This window comes from Selaginella moellendorffii, unplaced genomic scaffold, assembly GCF_000143415.4.
Source record: "Selaginella moellendorffii unplaced genomic scaffold, v1.0 SELMOscaffold_151, whole genome shotgun sequence".
In the NCBI taxonomy this organism is placed as follows: Eukaryota; Viridiplantae; Streptophyta; class Lycopodiopsida; order Selaginellales; family Selaginellaceae; genus Selaginella; species Selaginella moellendorffii.
The window spans coordinates 106398-130110 of record NW_003314412.1 but is presented as its reverse complement, the minus strand read 5'-3'; the positions used below and the strand labels follow the sequence as shown (position 1 = coordinate 130110).

The window sequence follows — 23713 nt, the reverse complement described above, 5'->3', positions numbered from 1 at the left end:
CAACATTTGTCGTTCTTCCTACCGTGGCGACGAGCGTAACTTTACTCGTTTTTATTCCTTTTGATCAGCGATCTTCTTTTACTTGCTGGTGGTGGCAGCGCCACCTTCTTACTTATTGCCTGGTGATTGTTTTCTTTCGATCAAACTGTACAGTTGATTGGAAGAACCTCCGCTTCTTCTTCTTCTTCTCGCTGGAACTCAATAAAAATTCTCGAAATGTTTATGGAAGAAATGGACGTACCTAGGAGGAGGAGGAGAAAATTTTTTGTTTTTGATCCTTCCCAAGGACTCTCACTCGTACGAGGAGAATGAGTGTAGAGAAAAAAAAAGGATGAGAGGAAAGAAAGAAAAGGAAGAACCAAATGGCGTTGTTCTACCCATAGCAGCGGATTGGATCAGTGCAACCCTTTGCAGCGGACTGCCTGAATCCGAATCGCCCACCTTTGGCGAGGTACTGCTGGTGGAACGCCTCGGCTCGATAGAATTTCTTGGCGGCCAGGATCTCCGTCACGATCGGGCTGTCCAAGCTCTTCTGGAGGCTCTCTTTCGATGCTATGGCCGCGCTCTCTTGCTCGGGAGTGTAGTAGTAAATTCCAGAGCGGTACTGGGTTCCCACATCGTTAGCCTGTTCTTCACGAAAACTTCCAGCTAGAATCGCGAAGAAAAAAATCTGTTTTTGCGAGCTTACCTGACGATTTGGAGTGGTAGGATCGTGCTTGGACCAGAAAACGCTGAGGAGATTCTCGTATGAGCAGCACTTTGGATCGAATTGGACCCGGACGACCTCGACATGGCCGGTATCCCCATCGCAAACGTCCCTGTAGGAAGGGTTGTGGAGGTAGCCGCGCGAGTAGCCCACTTCCGTCTTGGTCACGCCAGGAACTCTCTGGTACGCCAGCTCCACTCCCCAGAAGCATCCGGCGCCGAATTGGGCCATCTCGTTGCCCGCCTCCGCCACATCCAAATCCGGCCCCTGCGCGATCTTCATCAGCGCCATCTCGTCCTGTGCCGCATTCCTGCTTCCAAGCCCCAGCTTGTGGAGCCATCCCCGGACCTTCCCCATCCCGCCGCGACACTCCCCGGGCCGCAAGAATTCCTAGAATCCAGCTCCAAGATCCACAAATCCCGAGCGCGCATGAAGAAATACTACCACTCTAGATCAAAACCCCGGCCATGCTCCCATCGATCGCTATGCAGCGCGCGCCCGCGGCGCACGCGCACTAGCTCCACCGCCCTGCGAGAAATCAATCCATAGAGATCACTGCATGCCCTCGATCCGGCATGGCGCTCGCATTTTCTCCCTCCCACCACGAAGAAAACCTAGCAAGCTCTCTCGCGCATTACGATTGCCACGGCAACCGTCGATTCCGTCGATCCGACGGTCCGCGTCGCTCGCTGCCGTTGCCGTCGGATGCGTCACATCTACCGCCCGCCGTGCTTAACTGCCTGACGTGGCGGCCGCAACGGCGGGCCACGTGGCAAGAAACACGTCAGCAGCCTTTTCTCTAGAATCGTACGGTAGCCGTGGCCAAAAGTCATTTTTGACTGGTGGGTAGTGCCACCGCCGTTGGATCATCCATCCAATGCATGGAAGAAAAGCTATGGTTTGTACTATGTAGGAAAAGACCCCCGATTAATAAAAAATCGCCCAATGTTTAGAGTCATACGATTCCTGTGACTCGCGGAAACGAGGGAGAGAGAAAAAAAAAAAAGTTGCTAGCAATTCACAAGCTACGCGACGGGCGACGACACGCTGCCGTACATATCTTGTATTTGCGCCATATGGCGTGGCCTGGCAGTGACCGTTCCTGTTTTCCGTGCCCTACCACCTTTCTAGAAGTTAGGTTTCTTTAGAACCTTCTAAAATGTTAGTTTAATGGTGTGGATCCCAACCAACTTTTTGATTATAAATTCACGGCACGCCCTGGCTTACGTAATGTGGGCTTGATATGTTCGTTCTAGATGTTGACACGAAATAGAAAGATAGAAAAAGAGTAGTTCTAAACAAAGCTACTACTATAATCTATCGTTCTTCCAGTCTAACTTGGAACCATTGAATGGAACCAAAGCCGCCGCCAATTTCGAGCTCGCAGGAATTGCTCACGAGATGCGACGCGGCCTCGTCCAGAGTCTTAAAGTTTTGGAGGTCGAATGGCAGCGACCCCGACGGCCATCGCTCCAGCCAGGATTTAATCCTCGACTGGAGCTGCTCCATGGAGACGAACACTTCGTCCTCGCCGGGCTCCAGGAGAACGAACGTATCCTCGTCCTCGTACATGATTCCTCGCTGCCCCCCTGCTCGATTTCGATTCACCACCAAACTCTGGAACGAAAAAACGATCAAACTCGATTAGAAAACGAAGAACACATACCTTGGAAATCCTCTGGCAATGACCACTGATCGATCGAAATCGCAGCGAATTGCCACCGCAGTTGAAGTTGTAATCGTCGAGAAATCTCGCGGAGCCGCCACACTTCGCAAAGGAGCTCGCGAGAGCTGTGATCGTGGAAGCCATCGCCATGGCGCCACTGGATACGAGGCGGAGATAGACCCCGACGTGGACGCCACGTCAACCAACTGTCGGGACGCCAGCAGCCACGTCACTGTCATGTGAAGCCAGCTCGCTCGAGTAAACGTTGGCCATGGCGATGTAGATGGAGGCCTCCTCTCGATCCATAGCTCGCAGCTTCTCAAACGCTAGTCGCCCGTTGTCTACATCTTTCCACTTCGCGGACGCGGCCAGGATTGTCATCCACACCGCCGCCGGCAAGCTCCGCTTCTGCGCCGCCAGCCTCTCCGCCACCGCCACCGCCTGCTTGAGCCGGTTTGCTCGGCTCAGGAGATCCACCACGCAGGTGTAGTGCTCGATCGTCGGCGAGGATATCTCCCGGAAACACTCGAGGCCAGCGTCGACGAGCCCGGCGTGACTGCAAGCCTTGAGAACCGAGAGGAGCGTCACACCGTCTGGCCGGATCTTCTCCTCCCGCATCCTCTCGAGGAGATTCAAGGCCCCGGCTGCGTCTCCCTGGAAGCTGTAAGCCGCGATGAGAGCACTCCACACGGCCGCGTCCTTCCTCGCCACCGAGTGGAAAACTTCTCGAGCGGCGGCCGTGTCTCCACACTTTCCATAGAACCCGATGAGCGAGCACGCGAGCAGTGGATTGCTGTCCAGATTTCTCTCTCGGATCTGCGAGTGGAGCCTCTTCCCAGCGTCCACCGCTGCTAAGTCGCCGCAGGCCTTGAGCGCCGCCATGAAAGTCTGAGCGTTTGGCTGGAGGTAGGAGCCGGCTAGCTCGTAGAGCTCGAGAGCAAAGGTGGCTGCGTTGTTCTCGGCGTACCCCATGATCATCGACGTCCAGGAAACGATGTTTCGCTGCTCCATGCCGTCGAAGACACGGCGAGCTTCTTCCAGACTTCCACACTTGGAGTACATGTCGATGAGGCTGTTAGCCACGAAGATATCGAGGCAACACCCGGACTCCATCGCCTGTGAGTGAATCGCAGCTCCTCTCTCCAAGCTGGAAACTTTCTTTCCCCCGGCTTCTTTTTCTTTGCTTGCTAAAGCCGCGCAAGCATTGATCGCAGCAACGAAAGTCCGAGCGTTTGGAGGCAGGCCAGCTTCGCGTTGCATCTGATAGAAGAGCTCGAGAGCCATCTCTCCATCTCCGTTCTGTGCATGTCCCATGATGATCGTGTTCCAGGCAACCACGTCGTGGTTCTTGGTTCTCCCGAACACTTGCCTGGCCTCTCTGATGCTCCCACAGTTGGAATACATGTCCATGAGGCTGCTCGCGACGAATGCGTCGGCTTCGTATCCACACTTTGCGAGGCGAGAATGAAGCTCCCTGCCCTTTTCCAGGTAGACCAGCTTCGACTTTCCATCCTGTTCTTCGTCCTCCATAGCCAGCTTCGTGCAAGCATTGAGCGCGGCTCCGTAAGTTAGAGCATTTGGCTGGCAACCTTGTTCTTGCATACGATGCAAGAGCTGTAACGCGAGCTTGGCTTGGCCGCTCTGGACGTAGCCCGAAATGAGCGCAGTCCACGAAACCACGTCGCGACTTTTCATCCTGTCGAACAACCTGCGTGAATCTTCCATGCTCCCACTCTTTGCGTACAGATCCACCAGACTGCTTGCCACGAACATGTCAAGATCGTAGCCCGCCTTGCAAGCCGAGGAATGCAGAGCCATTCCTTTCTCGAGACAATTGAGTTTGTTCTCGGCTTCGTCGTTGCCTTCAGCTGCTAGCAAGCTCGTTACCGCACCGATCGCTGCGACAAAACTTCTCGAGTTTGGTTGACAGCCTTGTTGCTGCATGCTGGAGAAAAGATCAAGTGCCAAGCTACCTTTGCCGCTGTGAGTGTATCCTTTGATGATAGTGTTCCAGGAGACGATGGTGTGGACTGGCATCCGGTCGAAAACTAGTTGAGCGTCCACCATACTGCCACACTTGGAGTAGAGGTCCAAGAGGCTGTTTAGAATGTAGATGTTGGTGTGGAATCTGCTGCCTGAAACCACGTTCGCGTGGATCTTCATCCCTGTCTCGATGTCTCTCGACACGCTGCATGACTTGAGAGCCGCGAGGATGACCGGAACGCTGTGTCTTGCACCGTCGTGCTGCAGCTGGTCGTAGAGTTTGAGAGCCTCTTTATTTTCGTGCCGCCTGTTCTTGGGCTTCAGCTTGTCGAAAGAATCTGTGGAGTGATAAACTTGGCTCGTCGTCATTGCTGCGAATTCAGCTGAAAGAAAGTGGAATGAAAACTAAGAAAAATGGAAAACACGAACCAATGTCTGCATTCTTCGTGGTGCGAGCGCGCTCTCATCGTGTTATCCCGGAAAGTGTGAAATGAGTTGCCCTTGAGCTAGAGGAGCTTAATGGAAAACACCCACATACCTCATTCCAGGAAGAAAAACTTGGCTTCCTCCTTCCACAGCCCTAGCATATGAAAGTTAATACACCACGAAGTTGCAGTCCAGAACTTAGCTTACCTCTTTCGCTCACCAAAAATCTCCGCAAGAGCATTTTCCATCCTCGAAAACATGAAACCGGCTGGCGTCTCGGCAAACGATGACTCGCTTTTCCACCTTGGAGATGAAGCCCGTTGCCTTGTGGCAGTCCTCGCAGACACGCAGATTCTTGCCGATACGAATCGTTGTTCCTGCTGGAGAATTCACGAGAGCACAGGCGATAGCCAGCCTCTCGCTGTGGCCGCAAAGCGACTCCTCTTTATCCTCGTCCGGAATGTCCCATGCAACGGCTCCTACGTCCGCAACGTACCCCTGATCCTTGATAGCAGCCTCGAGAAGCTTCAACTTCTCGCCAATCTCGTCCCTTTGCGCGTGAGTTCTGTCTCCGGCTACAAACTTATGGATGATTCCACGCTCGTCAGTCCACCAGCTCTGTCCGGGCTTCTTCCAAGCCTTCGCATCCTTCCTCATCGCATGAACTTTGGCCTTCTCCTCCCACATTCCAGCAGCAGCGTAGATGTTTGCCATAAGCACGTACGATGCAGCTTGTTTCTCGTTCAGCGAAAGCAGCTCGTCAAAGGCGAGCTTTCCAGCCGCAACATTCTTCCATTTCCTGCTTGCTGCTAAGATGGTCGTCCAAGTGATCACGCTCGGCTTGAACGGCATCGTTTTCGCCATCTCGACAGCCTCGTCTAGCTTGTTTCCACGCCCGAGTAAGTCCACCATACAGTGATAGTGCTCCAGATCTGGAGTTACTCCATACTCCGACGAGCTCATTGCCTGGAAGTAGTGCTTCCCTTTGTCGACCAAGCCGGCATGGCTGCACGCAGTGAGGATGAAGTTGAAAGTAATCCCGTCCGGTTTTAAGCCTTCCTCCAGCATTTGTTGGCTCAGCCGGAACAAAGCCGCTGTGTCTCCCAAGTGACCATAGCTCGCCATCAGTGCGTTCCAAGTCACGACGTCCTTCGCGGTAGTCGAGTAGAAAACTTGCTCAGCACCAGTGATACTCCCGCATTTACCATACAAGAGCACGAGAGTGTTGGACACGGATGCAACGCCTTCAGCTCCATATCTGGAAATAGTCGAGTGAATTGCCTTCCCAATTGCCAGAGCTGCCAAACTTCCACAGGCCTTCAGTGCTGCCAAGAAAGTTTGAGCATTTGGTGCAAAGCCTTCGACCAGCATCCGTTGAAACAGCTCGAGAGCGTCTTCCGGTTCATCGTTCTGAGCATAGCCGGCGATCAAGGTAGTCCACGAGACCACGTTATGTTTCTTCCGGGGTATTCTTTCAAAAACTTGACGAGCTTCTCTCATGCTTCCACACCTTGCGTAGAGATCGACCAGCATACTCGCGACGAATATATCCGTGTCAAACCCAAACTTCGCTGCTTGGGAATGGATCAACGAAGCTTTCTCCAAAGCTCTCTTTGTCCTCTCGTCGTCCGCTTTACCGTCTTCACTCAGGAAGCTGGAACAGGCCTTCAACGCAGCAGCAAACGTTTGAGCGTCCGGATCACAGCCTTGGGATTGCATGAGAGTAAACAGCTCCAAGGCTTCGTCACTGGCACCGTTTAGAGCGAAGCCCAGCATGAGTGCATTCCAGACCACAGCGTCCCGCCGCTTCATCCCGTTGAAAACCTCTCGAGCACTCGCCATGCTCCCACACTTGGAATACATGTCGATCAAAGCGCTGGCCACAAATATGTCCGACTCGTAGCCACGCTTTGCCGCTTGAGAGTGAACATCTTCCCCTTTCTCCAACGAGCCAGCTTTCACAAGCTTTCCTTCCACCAGCTTTGCATCTTCGTTGGTGGCCAGGTCGATGCAAGCTTTGAGAGCAGCCACATAAGTCTGGCCATTCGGCGGACAGCCTTGAGCTTGCATGCGCTCAAAATACTCCAGAGCTACACCACCTTCACCGTTTTGAGCAAATCCCGATACCAGAGCCGTCCAGGAAATCACGTCCGGATGCAAAATCTTCTCAAAGACTTCTCGAGCGTGTCTCATGCTCCCACACTTCGCGTACATGTCCACTGCCGTGTTTGCCACATATATATCCGAGTCGAAGCCGCATTTTGATGCCGCAGAGTAGACTTCTATGCCTCTTTGTAGCGACCATACTTTCACGACTTTGCTGTCGACTTGCTCGCCTTCCTCTTTGGCAGCCAAGCCAGAGCACGCCTTGAGAGCAGCAACAAAAGTCTGGCCGTTTGGTGCACATCCTTCCGATCTCATCCTTTCGAACAGACGAAAGGTCACCTCTGCCTGCCCGTTGTGAACATAGCCCAGCATCAGCGCGTTCCAGGACACCACTGCTCGTCGTGGAATCCTCTCAAATACGCTCATCGCTTCAGTCATGCTCCCACACTTCGCGTACATGTCGATGAGCGTGTTCGCAACGAAGATGTCTGAGTCGAACCTGTTCTTTGTAGCTTCTGAGTGTATTTCCCTGCCTTTGGCCAACGTGGAGACTCGCAACAGACTTCCATCAACCTTGCTGCTCTCTTCTTTTGCTGCCAGATCCGTGCAGGCCTTTAGAGCAGCCAAAAACGTCTGACCATTTGGTGAACACCCGCTGGACTTCATGTCTTGGTACAAGTCCAAAGCTACTTGTCCTTCCCCATTCTGTGCATATCCCAGTATCAATGACGTCCAGGACACCACATCCGGCTTCTGAATCCCGTCGAAAACCTCCTTAGCTTCAGCCATGCTTCCACACTTCGTGTAGAAATCAATAAGTGTGTTGGCCAGGATCACGTCTGCGTCGCAGCTGCTCTTTTTAACTTGAGAGTGTATAGCGATCCCTGTTTGAAGAGCTTTCGGCTTCACAACTCTCCCCTTGACAAGCTTGCCTTCTTCTTTTGCAGCCATCCCCGTGCAAGCCTTGAGTGCGGCAGCAAAAGTCTGAGCGTCTGGAGCACAGCCTTTAGTCTGCATGCGAGAGAACATGTCCAGAGCTACCTCGCTTTTGCCATCGAGAACATAGCCGGAAATCAGTGATGTCCAGGAAACCACATTCGGCCGCGGTATTTTGTCGAACACGTTGCGAGCATCCACCATGCTCCCGCATTTCGAAAACAACCTCACCAAGCTGCTAGCTACGTAGATGTTCTTGTCGTCCTTACTCGCGACAGCATCTGCGTGGATTTTCCTTGCTTTTTCCAAGTCCCTGGATTTGTTGGCGTCCTTCAAAGCTGCGAGCAAGTCCGACACTCTTTGCCGCTCTTCAGTCTGCTTCGCTATCCTGGAAAAGTGTCTACCATCTCTTTGAGCAGAAGATCTCCATGCAGCTCGAAGACTGTAGCAGAACCACATCATTTAGACAGCTGCTGCTACTGTAGAAGAAAAAGAAAACCATCATGTGAGGATCGTCAGCAATAAGTGGAGCTCCTGCTCAAAGTACTTACGCGCATTTCCGGGACCCATTCCAATGCCGCAAGGAATCCTTTCTAACCTTCGCGAAAACTCCAGCGCCTCTCGCTCAACCCTAGTGTATAGTCTCATCTGACGGCCCGCAGCTTCTCATATGCTTTCGCGCGACACACTGAAAGAAAAGTTTAATTAATCTATCCGAGACATGAAAAGAGATAAGCAGACCTTTTGAAGTGTTGAATCCATTCCTGGTAGCATAGAACTGAAGTATGATGTAAAGTGCCTGTTCTACAAATTCCAGGACTCGTGCTCGAGCGCCTCCTCATCCAAGCCACCCATCGCACGAACTTTGGCTTTCTCCACAAACATCCCAAGGCTTCCATAGATGTTGGACATGAGAATGTGAGCTGAGACTTCACCTGGATCCAGCTCCATGATTGAGTCGAAAGCCATCCTTCCCACAGCAACGTTTTTCATCTTCCAGCAAGCACCTAGCAGCGTCCTCCATGTCACCACCGTCGGCTTGTATGGCATGTCTGTGATCATGGTCACTGCGTCGTCCAAATGGTTAGACCGGCCGAGAAGATCAATCATGGCATGATAGTGCTCGATACCTGGCTGGACACCATAGACCGGTTTCATAGAACCGAAAAGCTTCCGTCCTTTCTCGAGGAGACCAGCGTGACTGCAAGCACTGAGAACTGCTAGGAGGACGACGGCATTCGGTTTGAGACCTTCATCGACAAGCCTGCCGAAAAGAGTGATCACCTCTTCGCTCTCTCCTTGCCGACCATAGCCAGCCATCAACGCTCCCCAGTGCACAACTCCAACGGCAGCAGTCGAGTCGAAGATGTAGCGAGCAGCTTCCACACGTCCGCACTTGCTGTAGAAGTCCACCAGGCAAGCCGAGAGAAACGGCTCGCTCTCCAGTCCCTGGCCAGTTACTAGAGCATCGATTCTTCTCCCAGCATCAAAAGCCGCCAGAGTTGTGGAAGCCGTGAGTGCGGCAGTGAAAGTCCGAGCGTCCGGTCTACAATCCGAGCGCTCCATTTGCATGAAACATTCCAGAGCCTGTTCACTGTCACCATTTAGTTCGTAGCCGAGAATAAGAGCAGTCCAAGAAACGACGTCGGGAGAGATCATACCTTGGAAAACCAAGAAAGCATCGGCCATGCTTCCACTTTTGGAGTAGAGCCTCACCAGCGCATTTTCGATGAATCTATCCGACGCAAATCCCCGCTCCAGCGCCTGAGAGTGAAGCTCGAAGCATCTCTCCAAACTCTTCAGCCTTACAGCAGCCACCTTTCCAGTTTCTTGGAGGAAAACTTGCGTTCCATCTTCTTTCTCAGCCAGCTCCGCGCAAGCGAGCAAAGCAGCTACGTAAGTTCTCGAGTTTGGCTCGCAGATCTTTCTCCCAAGAACATAGTCGAAGAGCTCCAATCCAGCTTGGGTCTCACCATTTTCTACATGTCCCTGTATCAAAGCCGTCCACGACACCACACACGGCGAAGCTATAGTCTCGAAAACTCTCCACGAATCCACCAAGCTCCCACACTTAGCGTACAAATCCAGCAGAGTGTTGGCGAGAAAGGAGCTAGATCGATCGAAACCAAGTTTCGCCGCTCGGGAGTGGAGCCCCATCCCTTTCTCCAAGCTCCACAACTTGTAAACCTTTCCATCGATTTCCCTGCCCTGTTCTTCCACCGCTGCGATCGCACAGGCCATAGCCGCTGCCACGAACGCTGGCCCATCCGCCGGCTCCTCCATTCTAGAGAAGAGTTCCAGCGCCAGCCTCGCCTCTCCATTCTCGGCGTAGCCAAGAACGAGCGCCGTCCAGGCAACCACGCCTCTCACGGCCATGGCATCGAAAACCTTGCGAGAATCCGCCATGCTGCCACACTTCGCGTACATAGAGATCAGCGTCGTCGCCACGAACGCATTCCTGTGCTCGCCAGAGCGCATTGCATCGGCGTGGATCCTCTTGCCCGATTCGAGCTGCCGCGAGCTCGCGCACGCCTTCAATGCCGACACGAGCAGCGCGATCGTGTTGATTCCCTGGAGCGCTACGAGTGCCGGGAAGCGATCGCGGAGAGAATGCGCTAGAATCCTCGTCCTTGGACGCATCCATCCAGGAAAATATTTTAGGGTTCTTGGGGGAAAGAAACGAGTTTAGGGTTCTTCGTGGGATGGGCGCGAAGGGCTTCTCCTTCTGCGCCGTGTGCCGGAGGAATCACGAGCAAGGGAGAGGTCACAGGTACTCGGCAGGCCATCGCAATGCGCTGCAGAGCGTTCTTGGGAAGACCCGGATGAAAATCGAGGGCGTCAGAGGATTTCTTGGCAATCCGCTAGCTCAGGCGCCGTCGCATCGCTTCTGGTGCTTGTTCTGCGAGGAAGATGTTGCTGACGATCAAGGCAGCAGCTCCATTGCCTGGTAAGATCGAGATTTTCGTGCTATAGTGAGATTTTATTTTATTTTTTCCTTGATCCTCCTTTTGGGCACACAGCTCCAATGCAATTCACCATCTCGCAAGCGCGGCCCACGTCTCAAATGTGAAGAGGTTTTGGTGTGAGAATGGCGCTGACGCCAACACCCGTCACGACTTTTTCTTTTCGAGAAAGGAGATCGCGGATGTGAGTGAGTCGTTTTCTTCTCTTTCCATTTGCATGACAATTCCAAGATTTTGACTTAGAAAAAGAAGCTCCTTTCTCATTTTTTTTTCTTTCTTTTCCAGTGGGAAGCTGTTTGCGGTGATGGAGCTTTGGCGGACAGCAGCAGCGTAGCTACAACACAAGGTGCCACGGAGAATAATATCCATCATGAACGGTTTCTGGCTGCAAAGAGCAGCCAAAGTCCCAGTGTTTGTGTTGAGCCTTTACAAAAAATTTCCAAGGATCAGACATTGCAGGTTAACGGTGCTACAGCGCATAAGCACACAGTGGCAGCGTTTGGTGGAAGTATGCTGTTTTTGCATTATTCCAGCTCTGTTACTTGACACTTTGATTTTTTTTTTTTGCAGATCTTGCCACTGTCAGTCCACGGCCGCTTGTGTCAAGCAAGGGAAACGTGCACTCTGGGGCCCCCCCGCCTTGGTTGTCTGACCTCCCGACTCACGGAAGTGACGACGGGTGTCCGAAGGGAATTTCCAAACGTAAACGAAGAGAGATGGAGCGGCTAGACAAGCGCGTTGGAGCGGCTTGGGCCAATCGGCGAAAGGCACAGCTTGAGCGAGATGCCGCACCGCGCAGAGAAGAAGCTGCGAACGATTGGCTCCCGAGCTTTGGACGAGTTTGGCAGAACGGATCGAGGAGGGACAGCCGTAAGGAGTTTGAGATGGAGAAGAAGAAGCTGCGTGAAGAGACGACAAACTCCACGCCTCCTGCGGTGCAACCATACGTTGGGAAGAGAAAGGTGCGGTCGTTTTTCTAGTTATTTTATTTTCTCCTTGTTTCCGTTGCTACACATGTTCGTTCCTTGCAGCATTTACAAATGGAAATGGAAGCCGGAGGTGGGAAGCACGACTAAGTCACATTGAGCTTCCCAAGGTGCGATTTTCCAGCTTGGATTTCCTAACCTTTGTGTAAGGTGCAAACACTGGGTGCAGAGAACAAGGGATACATCGGTCATAATACGGCAATCATACAGGAACTTAGCAGTCGACATCAATTTTGGTATTCATTTTTATCGTTGTTGCAAAAGCGGTCGTAGTTTTTCTCGCTTTGACATTCCTGATGCGTTTGTTTTTTTTTTTTTTTTCTTTTCGTTTTGTTACTGTAGGTAGCTCGCAGCACTAAGAAAACATGCCGCAATATATAGACTCGTCGTTCTCGCTTTCTCGCTCAAGTTGGCGCCCTTTCGGCATCGCGTCGCAGAGCCAGAGAGATTTTGTGATGTGTCAAGCGCGGAGAAGAGATTCTCGTTCCTGGAGGAAGAAGAAAACTTATTGCAGTGGACCTTCACACCGACTGCCTGGTTTCTCGCAAAACGAACTCCAACATTACGAAGCCAAGTAAAGTGGTGTGAAAAAAAAAAAAGAAGGATCGAGCGAAAGAATGGTGGAAGGAATAAAAGAGACGAGAGTTACATACATCGACAACGCGAAAAAATCGTAGCTCTAGCTTTTATATAGAAGGGATTTTTGAGGTTCGATTCCCAGCTGGGACAATGCCGTACGGAAGGTGCGCCATTATTGCGGCCCAAAAATGCCGCGCGGTTGCGCTCCTCGAAACCGCGCGCGCACAAAATTTGTGCGCATGTTTTTACCTCGGCCCGATTCACACACTAGGCTACATTGAATGATTTTTTAGCGAGAGGGGTAAAATTCGGCCGGTAATATTAATAATCCAAGACACTTACGACGCTTCTTAAATCCGACGGCTTCCCATCTCGACAAGTGTGTTGGTTTGGGCCGTGGATCCGCCCATCAGACGGTCACGGAGCACGAGACAGCGCGACCGAGGATCTCGTGGCCTGATTATGCCCGTCAGATCTTCTGCCCAACGGTCCGGATGCGGCAGTGAGAGACATGTACAAGATAGCCCACCCCCGCCCCGCTGGCCGGACAGGGGCCGTGGATCCCGCCCCGCCAACGGCCACGATGCGCCGAAATGCTCACCATAGGAAAGGCCCCCCCAAGCTCGGGAAAAACAGAGCACATTAGCGCCAACGAAGAACACACCGCGACGAAGAAGAAGCGAGCAAGGAAGGCAGGAACAAGGGAAGAGGCAAGAGATCCTCTTTGCTGCGCTCTCTCGCGAGAGAGATCACACGCAGCAAACGAGGATCCAAGGCCGGATCTTCGCTAGGGCGGGGCGGCATTCCTCGCGCTGGTCGCAGATCTCGCGGAATTGGGCAGTGGGCTGCCGCCAATCGCCGGCGGGGCGGCGGGCTAGCGCGCGGATTCGAGCAAATCGCGAGCTGGGGAGCGTAGATCCCATGGTTGTTCTACAGTGCCGCGCTCCTCGACCATCGTCGCCGCCACAGGGGGAGGAGGAGGGCTGATCGTCGTCGTATGGACTACTACCAGCCAGTAGCGCCGCCGGGGGGCTCGCCATTCGTGGGCTACGAGCAGCCGGGCGGCGTGGTGGATCATCCATCCTCGTTCCAGGAATGGCGGCAGGAGGGATCATCCCAGCAGCAGGCCGCGGCGCCGCCCAATCCCACTGGCCTCGAAGGTAAGCTCTCGCGAATCCGTCGATCAAGGAGTGAGAGAGAGAGTGTGAGAGTTTCTTGAGAGCTCGAGCTCGCGAGATCCAGCTCTAGCGCAGGGGGCTTTTGGATCGCGGCGCATTGCCACCCCAATTCTCCTCGGAATTCTCCTCACCAATCCTTGTCCCGGATCTTTGTCTTGTTCTTGCAGAGGCGATGTGGGGGCTGAGCTTGCAGAGCGCGGGAGATCACCCCGGGATGGTGGACATGGCGGCGCCGGGGGGTGGCGGAGGCGGCGGAGGTGGCGGCGGGGGTGGCGGCGGGCCTTATCCCGAGCGCCCGGGCGAGCAAGACTGCGTCTACTACATGCGAACCGGGCTGTGCGCCTTTGGAATGAGCTGCAAATTCAATCACCCTCCAAATCGCAAGCTGGTAAGCACTCTTCCCTCGCCAATTCTCTCCAAGTTCTTTCTCTCCAATCTCTCGTCCGCCATAGCCAACCGTGTGTGATGGTTTTCTTTTTTCTTTTTTTTTCTGTTCTTCCCCCTCTCTCATTTTTCCTTCCTTTTCTTCCTTCTTCTTCTTCTTCTTCTTCTTCCAGGCTGCTGCCATAGCTCGTGGCAAAGGCGAGTACCCAGAAAGGCCTGGGCAACCCGAGTGCCAGGTAAAAGAAAAGAGCTTAAATCCTCCGGGGGGTGTGATTAGCGATAATCCGCCCCCCATATCTCCGCCACCTCGCCTAGAACTAATCCGATCGATTCCTCTCGATGTGTTTTTGTTGTTCCTGCGGTTTTGGAGCAGTATTTCCTCAAGACCGGGACGTGCAAGTTTGGATCCACTTGTAAATACGACCACCCTCGAGACAAAGCGGGCATCCAATCCAGAGTCCAGTTAAACATCGTCGGCCTCCCATACCGCCCGGTAACTTATCTCTCCGAAACATAACCCCTAGAAAATCTCTCGCAAAATCCCTGTCGGAAGAAACTCCCGATCACTAAAAATACTTCCGTTTGCCTTTTATGGCTCTCTTTTTTTTAATTATCTGTTTTTCTTTTTTTTCTTGTTCTATCACAGGGCGAGAAAGAATGCGCGTATTACATGAGAACCGGGTCTTGCAAATACGGAGTGACTTGCAAATTCCACCACCCTCAACCGGCGGTGGTGCCATCCATCTACGCCGCTGCCGCCGCTGCCGCCGCCGCCGGGGCGTCCCAACCGGGGACGCCGAACGCCGCAACCGGGACGCCGCAGCACTTCCAGCCGGGGTGGCCGACAATGAGACCGTTCCCCAGCCCGAGATTGCAAGCCGGGGCGTCGAGTTACACCCCACTTCTTCTTCCTTCCCCACAAGGGGTGGTTTCCATCCCCGGCTGGAGCACGTATCACGTAAGCCGCCAGAACCTCTTCTCTCTTTCGTTGGTTTCTTCCATTCGATCCAAAACCTTTGCATGGTTCGCATTTCATTCCCATTGTTTGATTTCATGGCTTGGAACGAATGATCCAAGCGATTGGAAATTGCTATGGGGGATCACACTGCAGCATACGATCTTATACTGAAAGGTCGGTTGGTTTTTCCAGGATCAACAGCTCTATCTTCCCGGGGCGAGCTCCCCCACGACAGCCGACTACAGCCCATTTGTGCCGGGGTCCCCCACAATGGGCCTCCCGGCGGGGCTGCGCGAGCACAAGGGTGGCGGCGGCGGGGACGCCTTCCCGGAGCGGCCGGGCGTGGCCGAGTGCCAGTACTACCTCAAGACCGGCGACTGCAAGTACGGCGCATCTTGCAGATTCCACCACCCGCGCGACCGAATCTCCGCGTCCGCACCCACAATGCTCAGTCCCATGGGCTTGCCACTCCGCACGGTATGTATCCGCCACCTCTGTGCTAGTCTTGTTTTACCTTCTACCACCTTTTTTTTCATCGTCCGCCACCTTTCCCCTTCGCCACCTTTCCTAGGGATGTGTTATTGACTTTATACTACATGAATGCAGGGCGTGCAACCGTGCTCATACTACATCCGGTTTGGCATCTGCAAGTTCGGGCCGACGTGCAAGTTCGACCACCCGCTGGCGGCGATCTACGGCTTCGGTTCGGAGGTGCCGGCGTCGCCGCCGTCGATTCACCACCATCACCACCACCACTTAGCTAGTAGGGCGACTTTAGTGGAGCTGGAGGGGCAGGATCAGCAGCAGCAGCAGCACATCCAGGGGAGCAGCAGCAGCGGCTCGCTGTCGTCCACGTCCACGGCGGCGGGCTCCTCGACGTCGACGATGGGATTGTCAACCACGACATCGGTGGATTCTGCGTCCGTTTCTTCGCCCGCCGCCGCCCCTCCGCCCATTTCGGTGAGCTCCTCCTCGCCGTCGACTACGCAGGCTGAGATTTAGGGGAGAGAGATTCTTCGTGAGATCGAATTGCCAGGCACAGGGAAACAGGAGGAAGGACAGGATTTACGAAACACCAATTTGCGACAAATTTTGGGGGCCGAGTTGCGAGCAAAAGATCAAAGAGAAGAAAAAAAACGGAAAAAAAAAAACAACCATTTTCTGGGGGTCGGAAAATAATAAGGCGCACTCGCTGCTACTGCTGCTGCTGCTGCTTCTATCGTCGATCATCGTTTCGTCTCAGTGTAAATTCTCCTCCCTCTTTTGGTTTCTCTCCCGCTCTTTCTTTTTCGGCTTGGCAGCAGCCAAACAGCGATCATCTCTTAGAGAACCTTTTGTCATTCGGTCTTTTATAAAATCAGGCTCCCCGCGTTTTTTTTTTTTTTTTTTCCTTTTCTCCGGAGTTTATCAGCCAAAATCTTTGTCGATTGAATCTGGGAGAGAATAAGAAAAAAAAATGCTGAAAATTGGTGCTTTTCAAAGCTTGATCGCGAAGTACTTTGTAAATCACGTAATAGCATACATAGCATGCGACATCGATTTCGCGCTACACCATAGACCGTACGCTTGCGATCGAACAGCGGCCACGCCGTACGCCTTCTTTTGCGTGTGTGCGTCGCTGTCGCATAGACTCTATGGCCCAGAATATGCTTTTTAAAGTCAGCAACAAAAGCTTTTCTGGCCGGACAGGTGTCGGACAGAGACGGGCTAAACAAAAGCACCGTCTTTGTGGAATATTCGCAGTGGAGAGATGGGATGCAATGCCTTGACTCCGTATATATAAAAAGAATGAAAATCTCGCGCCACTCTCAGTCGTGGTTTTGGCAGGCTTGATTCTTGAGTTCCATGGTCAGTGGGCAGTGATCACTTCCAAGGAATCCTGGAAAGAAGAGATACTCTATTAGATCATTGTTTGGAAGAGAAGCAAAGAGATCAAAAGAAAACACTCAACCTTCTAGCTCAATTCCACGGCCGTGGATTTTGCTGCTGGCTAGACGAGGAAGCAACGCTTTGGAGATTAGAAAGTAGTCGATTCGCATACGCTTGCCGCGATACCTGGGATTTCTCACGATTGTCATTCTCCAGGTAGAAAAGTAAAACTCCTTTTTTACGGTTGTACTTACTTCCCCACGGGATTTCCAGACCACGTAAATCCAGCCTCCAAGTCCTGCTTCTCGTGGAGATGCCTGTACGTATCCACCAGATTTCCCCTGAATTCACAAAGATCAAGTTAAAGTTAGATCTCAGTTTGTTTTTTTTTTTTTTTCAAGAGATACTAACCGATTTAAGATTGCTGAGAACCTTGCTCGCTCATTGAGCGTGAATCCGGGTTGTCCAGCGTCCTGATCACTCACAATTCCAATACATAGAGTCGCTTTAGGAGAAAAGTATACCTCTTTGTTTGGAGGAGTGTAGCCGGGTTGGGTTGCGTTTGCAAAAAACTCCGGATGAGTAACATCGATCTCCTGATGGCTGAAAGTCACACTCGCACGCTTCATTTACAAGGAAAGAACCTTCAAATCGTACGTACCTCACGTTAAGATCACCGCACCAAATGAGCGGCTTGCTGCAAGAGCTCACAAACTCGAGTACTTTCTTGTCCCACGCTCTTCTTCGCACGAAACCATTCTCTTCTTCCTTCCATCCATTGTTCGGGGCGTAAGTGTTGAGAAGAGTGAACGATCCAAACTCCGCCAAGATAATTCTCCCATCGATCTCATGGCGTTGTGCATCTATCATCCACGAAAAAAAAAAATCAAATCTTGTTGAGTTTTCTAAATGCCAAAGAGCAAAAAAGAAACAAAGAATGGTTTTACGAACCTTTGCCTTTGTTGTCAATGTTGAAGGCTACCGACACTGGCTTGAAGCAATTCTTCACGAAGAGAGCTGTTCCAGCGTACTTGTTCTCTCCGAGAGACCACCACACGCTATAATCTGCCATTGGCGACACCGATAGAACACGCATCACAGCCTACTAGCCAATGCATCACTGACGAAAGAAAGAATCCCATACCTGCTTGTCATTGCGAGCAGCAGCGCTATCATCCTTGATCTCTCCCGGATTTTTCTTCTCGCCTTTAAATCCAGCCGCCGGGAGACGAACCTCCTGGAAGCAAGCAATCCCTGTCGATGAGAAATCCGATGCTAGCTAGGAGCTGGGACACCACCTGGATACAAATCACATCCGGATCGAAGCCTCGGATGAAGCTCATGACCTCCTCCCGGTTGTTCTTGAATCGCAGAAGCAAGCTATTCGCATTCCAAGACATGAACCTGGATGGATCGGCGCACGCATTCTCGCCGCCGTTGGCGATCGCGATGGAGGGCTTCTTGGAGGCGCCATCGCGCTCCACGGGCTGGAAGAACCTCTTCATCCCTGGGCAGGAACCCTAAAACCCACTGCTATGAACTACATTTAAATTTATGTAGACCGTCCGATGGCTCGCATCTAGCGGCTGAGTATGAATCTAGCCATGGCGGGCTTAAGCTATGGCGGGCTTGAGCCATCTCGTGTCTCTAAAGCCACAGCGGGCCTTCTTCCCTTCTCCGGTGAGAGCGCTCGAATCTAACTTCACGGGCCCCCAGGATGGAGTTCCATCTTCGTACGCGTTGTGCGTGAGCCGGACGAGCTCGCTCCCATCGATTCTCGCCATGAAAATCTCTCCATACGGCTGGAACTGCGCCGGAACAGCGATCGGATCCGCAGACACGCCAGCGTAGTCCGTGGTGAACACCAAGCTCCTGGAATCCGGGCTGAAGAACGGATGGTTCACTCGCCCTCCAGTGCTGGAGTTGAGAACTCTGTGGAGTTGGCTACCATCCGGACGAACAAAGTAGAGCTGGAAGCTGCCACCGCCGGGGTTGTGTCGATCCGACGAGAAGGCGATCCATTCTCCGTCGTGTGACCAGCTCGCCATTGTGTCCGTCCAGGCCCCCTCGGTGAGTCTCCTCAAGCTTGCTTCTTCGCCATGGATCGCGTCCATGATGTAGAGGTTCTTGTGTCCCGAGCGTCCGGACCGGAAGACGATCCACTTGCCGTCGGGCGATGGCGATGGGAATGCGTTGTTCTTGGTGCCGCTCTTCGTCAGGATCTTCCACTTGACTTCACCTCCGCCGCCGGCGATGAGCTCGTCCGCGTTGAGAATGGAGACGATGTGAACGATGGTGTCCTCCGGCACGAATCCCGGGCCATAGCTCGTGTAGAGAACGCCTTTCCTCTGCTTGTCCCAGGAGAGTCCGAAGGCCGGCTTGTCGAAAACTTTGGTCAGGCCCGAGCCGTTGAGCCGCGTCACGTAAATGCCACCTTCGTCCAAGTCGGGGATGAAAGCTATGGACTCTCCATCGGGAGAGAACACGGGGAAGTCCCCGTCAACTCGCACGAGAGAGATTCCTGGAACTGGAGACTTGATGTGCTCCAGCCGAGGAGTCACTCCCTTTCCCCGGCATCTGTGATACCCGATCTTGTCCGACTCTGGCGAGACAAAAGGGTTGTAGTGATGAGCCTCCGGAGCGACGAGCTCGCTAACTTTGTGGAACTTCCTCGAGCCGAGATCAAACACCTCTACGTGACGGTATAGCGAGCCGGCTCTTCGAGTTGCTACAGCAATCCATTTCCCTGTCCGTGAAGCCGCTGGAGTGAACGCATGAACTCCCGGTGGTGTGATCCTTTCCTCTCGAATCGCCGTGAAGGACTTTGAGAAAGTGGCCTTGTAGACGCTCCACCACCCATCCTCGGCTCTCCTGTGAAAGAAGACGGTCGAATCGTCCGACCAAGATGGCCAGCCTCCATTTTTCACCACGAGCTTTCTTCCGGATCCATCCCAGGCTTGAAAAGAGTATAGATCCGTGTCAAGCTCTTCGATCTCTCCTCCCCAGCCTCGACCATCGTCCGAAGCAACCATGACGAACTTCCCAGATGGAGAGACCGAAGGGCTGTAGTCTGTGACGCCCTCTGGAGTGAGCCTCGTGATTTTCTTCGTGACGATGTCCATGGAGTAGACTGCCGCCCAGCTTTGCCTCGACTGCTCTCGCCGCTTCCTTGTCGAGACGAAGATCACTCTCCCATCGGCCACCGACGGTCTGTCGTAGAGCGCTGTCGGTTCCACCTCGCTGCTCGACCATAGCTTCCCCAAATCGATGAAATTCTGGGAATTCCCTCTATCGCCATGGATTTCCAGCGCATCCCTCCTGTTTCCATGAGATTCTTGAGAGCCGCTCTCGATATTTCCGAGACTTCGCTCGCCTCGATCGCGTTGCCCCTGGTAAAAGAGATTGAATCGAACCTCAGCAGCGCCATCCCGCTCGGAGACATAGATAAGAATCCCTTGGCTCGCATCACCCTGCTGCTCACCGCGGAAATCCAGCGCCTCGAAGATCACTCGCCGCTGAGAATCATCCACCAGCGCCCCGTTGTAGTTGACAGAGACGCCATCGGTGGCCCGGAACTCCAAATGGGGCCCTAGGCTTGCATTCTCGAGCTCCCACGGGCGGAAATCCAGCAAGAACACATCGAATGCGTAGCGCGCTCGCCCGACAGAGGCGAATGCCACGGTCCCTTCCACGATTCTGTCACCGGCATTCGCAAACCCGGGCGCGGAGAGGACGATCGAGCTGAAGATTATCCACAACAGTGCCATAGCCATATTTTGCCCTTACATTTGGCATATTCTTCCTCTTTTAAATTAAGCTTTGTGCCTGAGCTTTGCCGCAAATGCTCCATCTATGCCGTGCGTGTACGGCAGAGAGTAAAAACATCCTTCCCGAGAGACCATTTCTCGAGGAACTTCTCTCTCGAGTGGCTCCAGGATGAAGTTCTGGAAGAACACACGATTTCACATCAATAGATGGTAAAAAAGGAAAGACTCACTTGATTTCTAGCGAGAAAACTAGTGATCCGATCGATGTTCTCGTCCGGTTCGATCGAGCAAGTGCTGTAGACAAGCACTCCTCCCGGTCGAACCATCCTGTTATAAGTAGAGAGATATCAATGCCGAGCGAGTGAAAAACGATGGAAAGGAAAAAACATACTTGCAAGCACCGTCCAGTAGCTCGTCTTGGAGCTTTGTCAATTCCTCAAAGCTTTCCAGAGTTCTACGCCATCTCAAGTCCGCCCTCTATCGAAAAAATTGAGCAAAACCTTGTTTTGATCAAAATTATTGCTCTTGCATTGATCAAATGTTCTTACCTTGGATAGAACACCGAGACCACTGCACGGAGCGTCCAGTAAAACTCTATCCGCTAGACCTGTTTTACCCTTCACATTCACAAAAGAAAAAAGTAGAAAAGCTTTAGATAAATCTTACAAAGTGGTAAGTTCTTACTCACACGGATCATGTCTCGGGCATCCACATTGTAGACGGATACTTGCTCGCTCACGCCTGCTTTCTTTGCGGAATCTTTGAGAAGCTGGAGACGAGCCTTGTTGATATCCACTGCTATCACTTTCCCTGTAGCACCACCTCTTTGATTCGTCCACAAAAGAAAATCTCAAAGAAAAAAAGAGATGGAAAAAAGCTGACCTTTTCCTTTCAGTCGTGAAGCAATATAGAGACTTTTGCCACCAGGTGCAGCGCAACAGTCGATCACTAAGTCTCCAGGCTGTGGATCCAGCAGTTCCACCACCAGGCCTTTGAAAGAAACTCTCAGATAAAAAATTCTAAATAAAAAAGTATGTGCAAGAGTACACATACCACCACTCTCGTCCTGGACTGTGCATCGTCCCTGTTGGATCAATCCGGATCTCAGCACCTCCTAGAAAACGATATCATTTTATCAGCTGACTTGAGTTATCATCTACAAGCTACCTGAAGTCCTGAAGTCACTCGAACAAAGTCTTCCAGTAGTGGCGACTTAACATATGAAACCTGCTAAGCACAGGCAGAAAAAAAAAACAACAAAAAGAGATTCAAAGGAGTAGAAAAAGAGATTGTGATTGATCCCACCTCGAGCTTTTTAAGCTGTTCTATTAAATCATCGCGAGAGGTTCCAGTGGCATTATTCGCCCTGAAAGCCAGAAAACCAAACACGTAAAGAGTCTACAAATCACATATCGTGGTACCTTAAAGCATAAAAGGGCCTTGTGTTGTTCCACTCCATCAGTTTTAAAGTGTCCTCAGTGCCATATCGATCTGTCCATCGCCGCACCATCCACTGCGTCAAAAACGAAAAAGAAACAGAATAACACGACGATTTACTTGGCATTGTCTACTCACAACTGGATGGGAATGGATTGTTCCTAATGCTCTCGCTTGCGACCGCAAGTTTCCTATTACTTCAGGAACGGGCAGCGTATTCTTCTCCTGTAAAAAACAAGACTCTTGCATTGTGTGAAAACACAGAGAAGTTTTTCATTTTTATTCTTCTACTTTGTGTGAAGCTACTGCTCGAAGAAGTGCGTTGGCCAATTTTCCAGCTCCAGCCCGAGAAGCAGCATTGGCAAGTTTGACGGCCTGTGAAAGAAAAAGAAAATTTTAAAAATAGTGACTTTACAGAAAAATAAATAAACCTTACTTCATTGACAACAGCATAAGCTGGTACTTCGAGTTTCAAAAGCTCATAAGATCCTAGTCGGAGGACCTGGAGCGAAAGAAAAGCGAACTAATTGAAGTACGAAACAATGGGAAATACACCTGCTTTAGAATGGGCTCCATTCGCTCAAACTCGTTTTGATCCTTGTCATAGACATTGCTTATCACATAGTCGAGATATTTCTTCCAGCGAACAATACCAGCGACCTCTTCAGTCACCTACAAAAACAATCGTCAATAACTAGGAAAACCAAAAGAAATGCTAAGATCAAACCAGCTTCAAATTTTCAGGCCTCAAACTCGGTATGCTAAATCCCAGAGTTCGTTTCACGTACTCCATTTCTTTGTCCAAGCGATCTTCTCCATCCCCGTTTAGGACGTCTGAGAAAGCTCCTCCCATCTCAATCCTCATCAATCTTACCACCACCACTGCCAAAGAGACAAGAGAGTAATTTTCCTTCATGTTCCTCTATTTTTCCTATCTCAAACGATAAAGGTTCTTCCAGTTTACCTGCGCGAACAGGAGAAATCCCGGCGTAAGAGGATTTGTCGATCCTGTTGTCATTTGAGGGCTTCAAATTCCTGCTCCTATCCAAACGCTTCGAAGATTTCTTACTTTGTAGAGCTACATTCTCAGGCTTGCTCTCCTCCTCCTTGTTCTTCCAGTCAGAAACTCGTGGACGAGAATGTGGGGTGTTGGATTCCACCCTGACTGCCTGGAACACGCTCTGAGACCGACAAACAGGCAAATGCAAAAGCATGGCACCTATAAACCCTAAAGTACTTAGATAAAAGGTATTAATTTTGAAATTCAGATAAAACTCTTATAATTTGTGATGCATTTTTTATTATTTACATATTCTTTAATATTATTGGTTGGAATTAGTAATTTTATATTATAGAAATTTAGTAATTTCCAAATCAAAGTCTGGATAGATATGTATACATTTATCAAGTATAAAATTGTATTATTTTAACCATAATTACCACAAATTTAAAATAACTCAATTTTTTATATTTAAATTATTCTATAATTTTTCACATGAATAAATATTTAAATAATAAAACTGATCAACTAGTACTATTACTACTCTCAATGCTTTAAACATGTGGAAGATAAAAATTAAAGAGGAAGTTACACTAAAGCATTATAATTTATGTACATATAATAGTGAGTTTAAAACGAAATCAACTATAAAATTAAAAGTAGAATTTAGTAGTAAGAAATAAATAATTTACTCATATAATTATAGATTAAAAATATTAAGTACACATAAAAATTTAACATCGCTCAGATTCACTCTTTATTAAATAGC

General features: G+C 51.2%; 10 protein-coding genes across 17 annotated transcripts; 2 read left to right on the top strand and 8 right to left on the bottom strand.

The window, feature by feature from the left end:
- Nucleotides 1-35: 35 nt before the first annotated feature.
- Nucleotides 36-1295, bottom strand: LOC9640802 (peptide methionine sulfoxide reductase). 2 transcript variants are annotated; one of them, XR_002991289.1, is made up of 3 exons: nucleotides 689-1295; nucleotides 242-625; nucleotides 37-191 (listed from the first exon to the last, which is right to left on the bottom strand). XR_002991289.1 is itself a non-coding variant. In XM_002993197.2 (2 exons), the coding sequence occupies exons 1-2, from the start codon at nucleotides 1061-1063 to the stop codon at nucleotides 374-376; spliced, it is 627 nt and encodes a 208-aa protein (XP_002993243.1). In that variant the 5' UTR covers nucleotides 1064-1295; the 3' UTR covers nucleotides 36-373. The 2 variants fall into 2 exon arrangements, 1 of the variants encoding a protein (XP_002993243.1); XM_002993197.2 differs by having other exon boundaries at nucleotides 36-625.
- Nucleotides 1296-1929: 634 nt separating this feature from the next.
- On the bottom strand, nucleotides 1930-2614 carry LOC9640833 (protein CHLORORESPIRATORY REDUCTION 7, chloroplastic). Its single transcript, XM_002993196.2, has 2 exons — nucleotides 2373-2614; nucleotides 1930-2323 (listed from the first exon to the last, which is right to left on the bottom strand). The coding sequence occupies exons 1-2, from the start codon at nucleotides 2520-2522 to the stop codon at nucleotides 2024-2026; spliced, it is 450 nt and encodes a 149-aa protein (XP_002993242.2). The 5' UTR covers nucleotides 2523-2614; the 3' UTR covers nucleotides 1930-2023.
- LOC112343459 (pentatricopeptide repeat-containing protein At1g11290, chloroplastic-like) lies at nucleotides 2548-4884 on the bottom strand. 2 transcript variants are annotated; one of them, XM_024666942.1, is made up of 2 exons: nucleotides 4785-4884; nucleotides 2548-4738 (listed from the first exon to the last, which is right to left on the bottom strand). In XM_024666942.1, exon 2 carries the CDS (start codon nucleotides 4722-4724, stop codon nucleotides 2571-2573), a length of 2154 nt encoding a protein of 717 aa, XP_024522710.1. In that variant the 5' UTR covers nucleotides 4725-4738; nucleotides 4785-4884; the 3' UTR covers nucleotides 2548-2570. The 2 variants fall into 2 exon arrangements, with proteins under 2 accessions (XP_024522710.1, XP_024522711.1); XM_024666943.1 differs by having other exon boundaries at nucleotides 2548-4726; nucleotides 4785-4813.
- Nucleotides 4834-8633, bottom strand: LOC112343458 (putative pentatricopeptide repeat-containing protein At3g13770, mitochondrial). The gene is made up of 4 exons (XM_024666941.1): nucleotides 8565-8633; nucleotides 8375-8511; nucleotides 4989-8302; nucleotides 4834-4935 (listed from the first exon to the last, which is right to left on the bottom strand). Exon 3 carries the CDS (start codon nucleotides 8283-8285, stop codon nucleotides 4998-5000), a length of 3288 nt encoding a protein of 1095 aa, XP_024522709.1. The 5' UTR covers nucleotides 8286-8302; nucleotides 8375-8511; nucleotides 8565-8633; the 3' UTR covers nucleotides 4834-4935; nucleotides 4989-4997.
- LOC112343465 (pentatricopeptide repeat-containing protein At1g11290, chloroplastic-like) lies at nucleotides 8628-10463 on the bottom strand. The gene has a single exon (XM_024666968.1). The coding sequence runs from the start codon at nucleotides 10461-10463 to the stop codon at nucleotides 8628-8630; it is 1836 nt and encodes a 611-aa protein (XP_024522736.1).
- Nucleotides 10464-10480: 17 nt separating this feature from the next.
- LOC9640832 (TITAN-like protein) lies at nucleotides 10481-12597 on the top strand. 4 transcript variants are annotated; one of them, XR_002991287.1, is made up of 7 exons: nucleotides 10481-10770; nucleotides 10844-10970; nucleotides 11072-11294; nucleotides 11357-11748; nucleotides 11818-11882; nucleotides 11942-12008; nucleotides 12115-12597. XR_002991287.1 is itself a non-coding variant. In XM_024666948.1 (6 exons), the coding sequence occupies exons 1-5, from the start codon at nucleotides 10526-10528 to the stop codon at nucleotides 11860-11862; spliced, it is 1032 nt and encodes a 343-aa protein (XP_024522716.1). In that variant the 5' UTR covers nucleotides 10481-10525; the 3' UTR covers nucleotides 11863-11882; nucleotides 11923-12492. The 4 variants fall into 4 exon arrangements, 2 of the variants coding, with proteins under 2 accessions (XP_024522716.1, XP_024522715.1); XR_002991288.1 differs by having other exon boundaries at nucleotides 11923-12008; XM_024666948.1 differs by having other exon boundaries at nucleotides 11923-12492.
- Nucleotides 12598-12899: 302 nt separating this feature from the next.
- LOC9640801 (zinc finger CCCH domain-containing protein 12) lies at nucleotides 12900-16253 on the top strand. Of its 2 annotated transcripts, XM_024666944.1 has the most exons (7): nucleotides 12902-13511; nucleotides 13697-13917; nucleotides 14087-14149; nucleotides 14287-14406; nucleotides 14560-14871; nucleotides 15064-15348; nucleotides 15478-16253. In XM_024666944.1, the coding sequence occupies exons 1-7, from the start codon at nucleotides 13349-13351 to the stop codon at nucleotides 15871-15873; spliced, it is 1560 nt and encodes a 519-aa protein (XP_024522712.1). In that variant the 5' UTR covers nucleotides 12902-13348; the 3' UTR covers nucleotides 15874-16253. The 2 variants fall into 2 exon arrangements, with proteins under 2 accessions (XP_024522714.1, XP_024522712.1); XM_024666946.1 differs by lacking the exon at nucleotides 14087-14149 and having other exon boundaries at nucleotides 12900-13511; nucleotides 15478-15994.
- A 253-nt stretch (nucleotides 16254-16506) lies between these two features.
- On the bottom strand, nucleotides 16507-18264 carry LOC9640800 (DNA-(apurinic or apyrimidinic site) lyase). Its single transcript, XM_002993195.2, has 9 exons — nucleotides 18039-18264; nucleotides 17885-17977; nucleotides 17692-17842; nucleotides 17402-17603; nucleotides 17265-17343; nucleotides 17152-17213; nucleotides 16995-17081; nucleotides 16823-16926; nucleotides 16507-16750 (listed from the first exon to the last, which is right to left on the bottom strand). The coding sequence occupies exons 1-9, from the start codon at nucleotides 18243-18245 to the stop codon at nucleotides 16680-16682; spliced, it is 1056 nt and encodes a 351-aa protein (XP_002993241.1). The 5' UTR covers nucleotides 18246-18264; the 3' UTR covers nucleotides 16507-16679.
- An 89-nt stretch (nucleotides 18265-18353) lies between these two features.
- Nucleotides 18354-20507, bottom strand: LOC9640799. The gene has a single exon (XM_002993194.1). The coding sequence runs from the start codon at nucleotides 20505-20507 to the stop codon at nucleotides 18354-18356; it is 2154 nt and encodes a 717-aa protein (XP_002993240.1).
- Nucleotides 20508-20514: 7 nt separating this feature from the next.
- LOC9640798 (probable ribosomal RNA small subunit methyltransferase B) lies at nucleotides 20515-23165 on the bottom strand. Of its 2 annotated transcripts, XM_002993193.2 has the most exons (16): nucleotides 22909-23165; nucleotides 22672-22826; nucleotides 22500-22616; nucleotides 22381-22446; nucleotides 22236-22319; nucleotides 22083-22169; nucleotides 21929-22020; nucleotides 21813-21873; nucleotides 21675-21734; nucleotides 21561-21621; nucleotides 21390-21497; nucleotides 21196-21317; nucleotides 21056-21124; nucleotides 20899-20984; nucleotides 20738-20834; nucleotides 20515-20684 (listed from the first exon to the last, which is right to left on the bottom strand). In XM_002993193.2, exons 1-16 carry the CDS (start codon nucleotides 23156-23158, stop codon nucleotides 20553-20555), a joined length of 1647 nt encoding a protein of 548 aa, XP_002993239.2. In that variant the 5' UTR covers nucleotides 23159-23165; the 3' UTR covers nucleotides 20515-20552. The 2 variants fall into 2 exon arrangements, 1 of the variants encoding a protein (XP_002993239.2); XR_002991286.1 differs by lacking the exons at nucleotides 20515-20684; nucleotides 20738-20834 and having other exon boundaries at nucleotides 20968-20984; nucleotides 21198-21317.
- Between the last annotated feature and the right edge of the window lie 548 nt (nucleotides 23166-23713).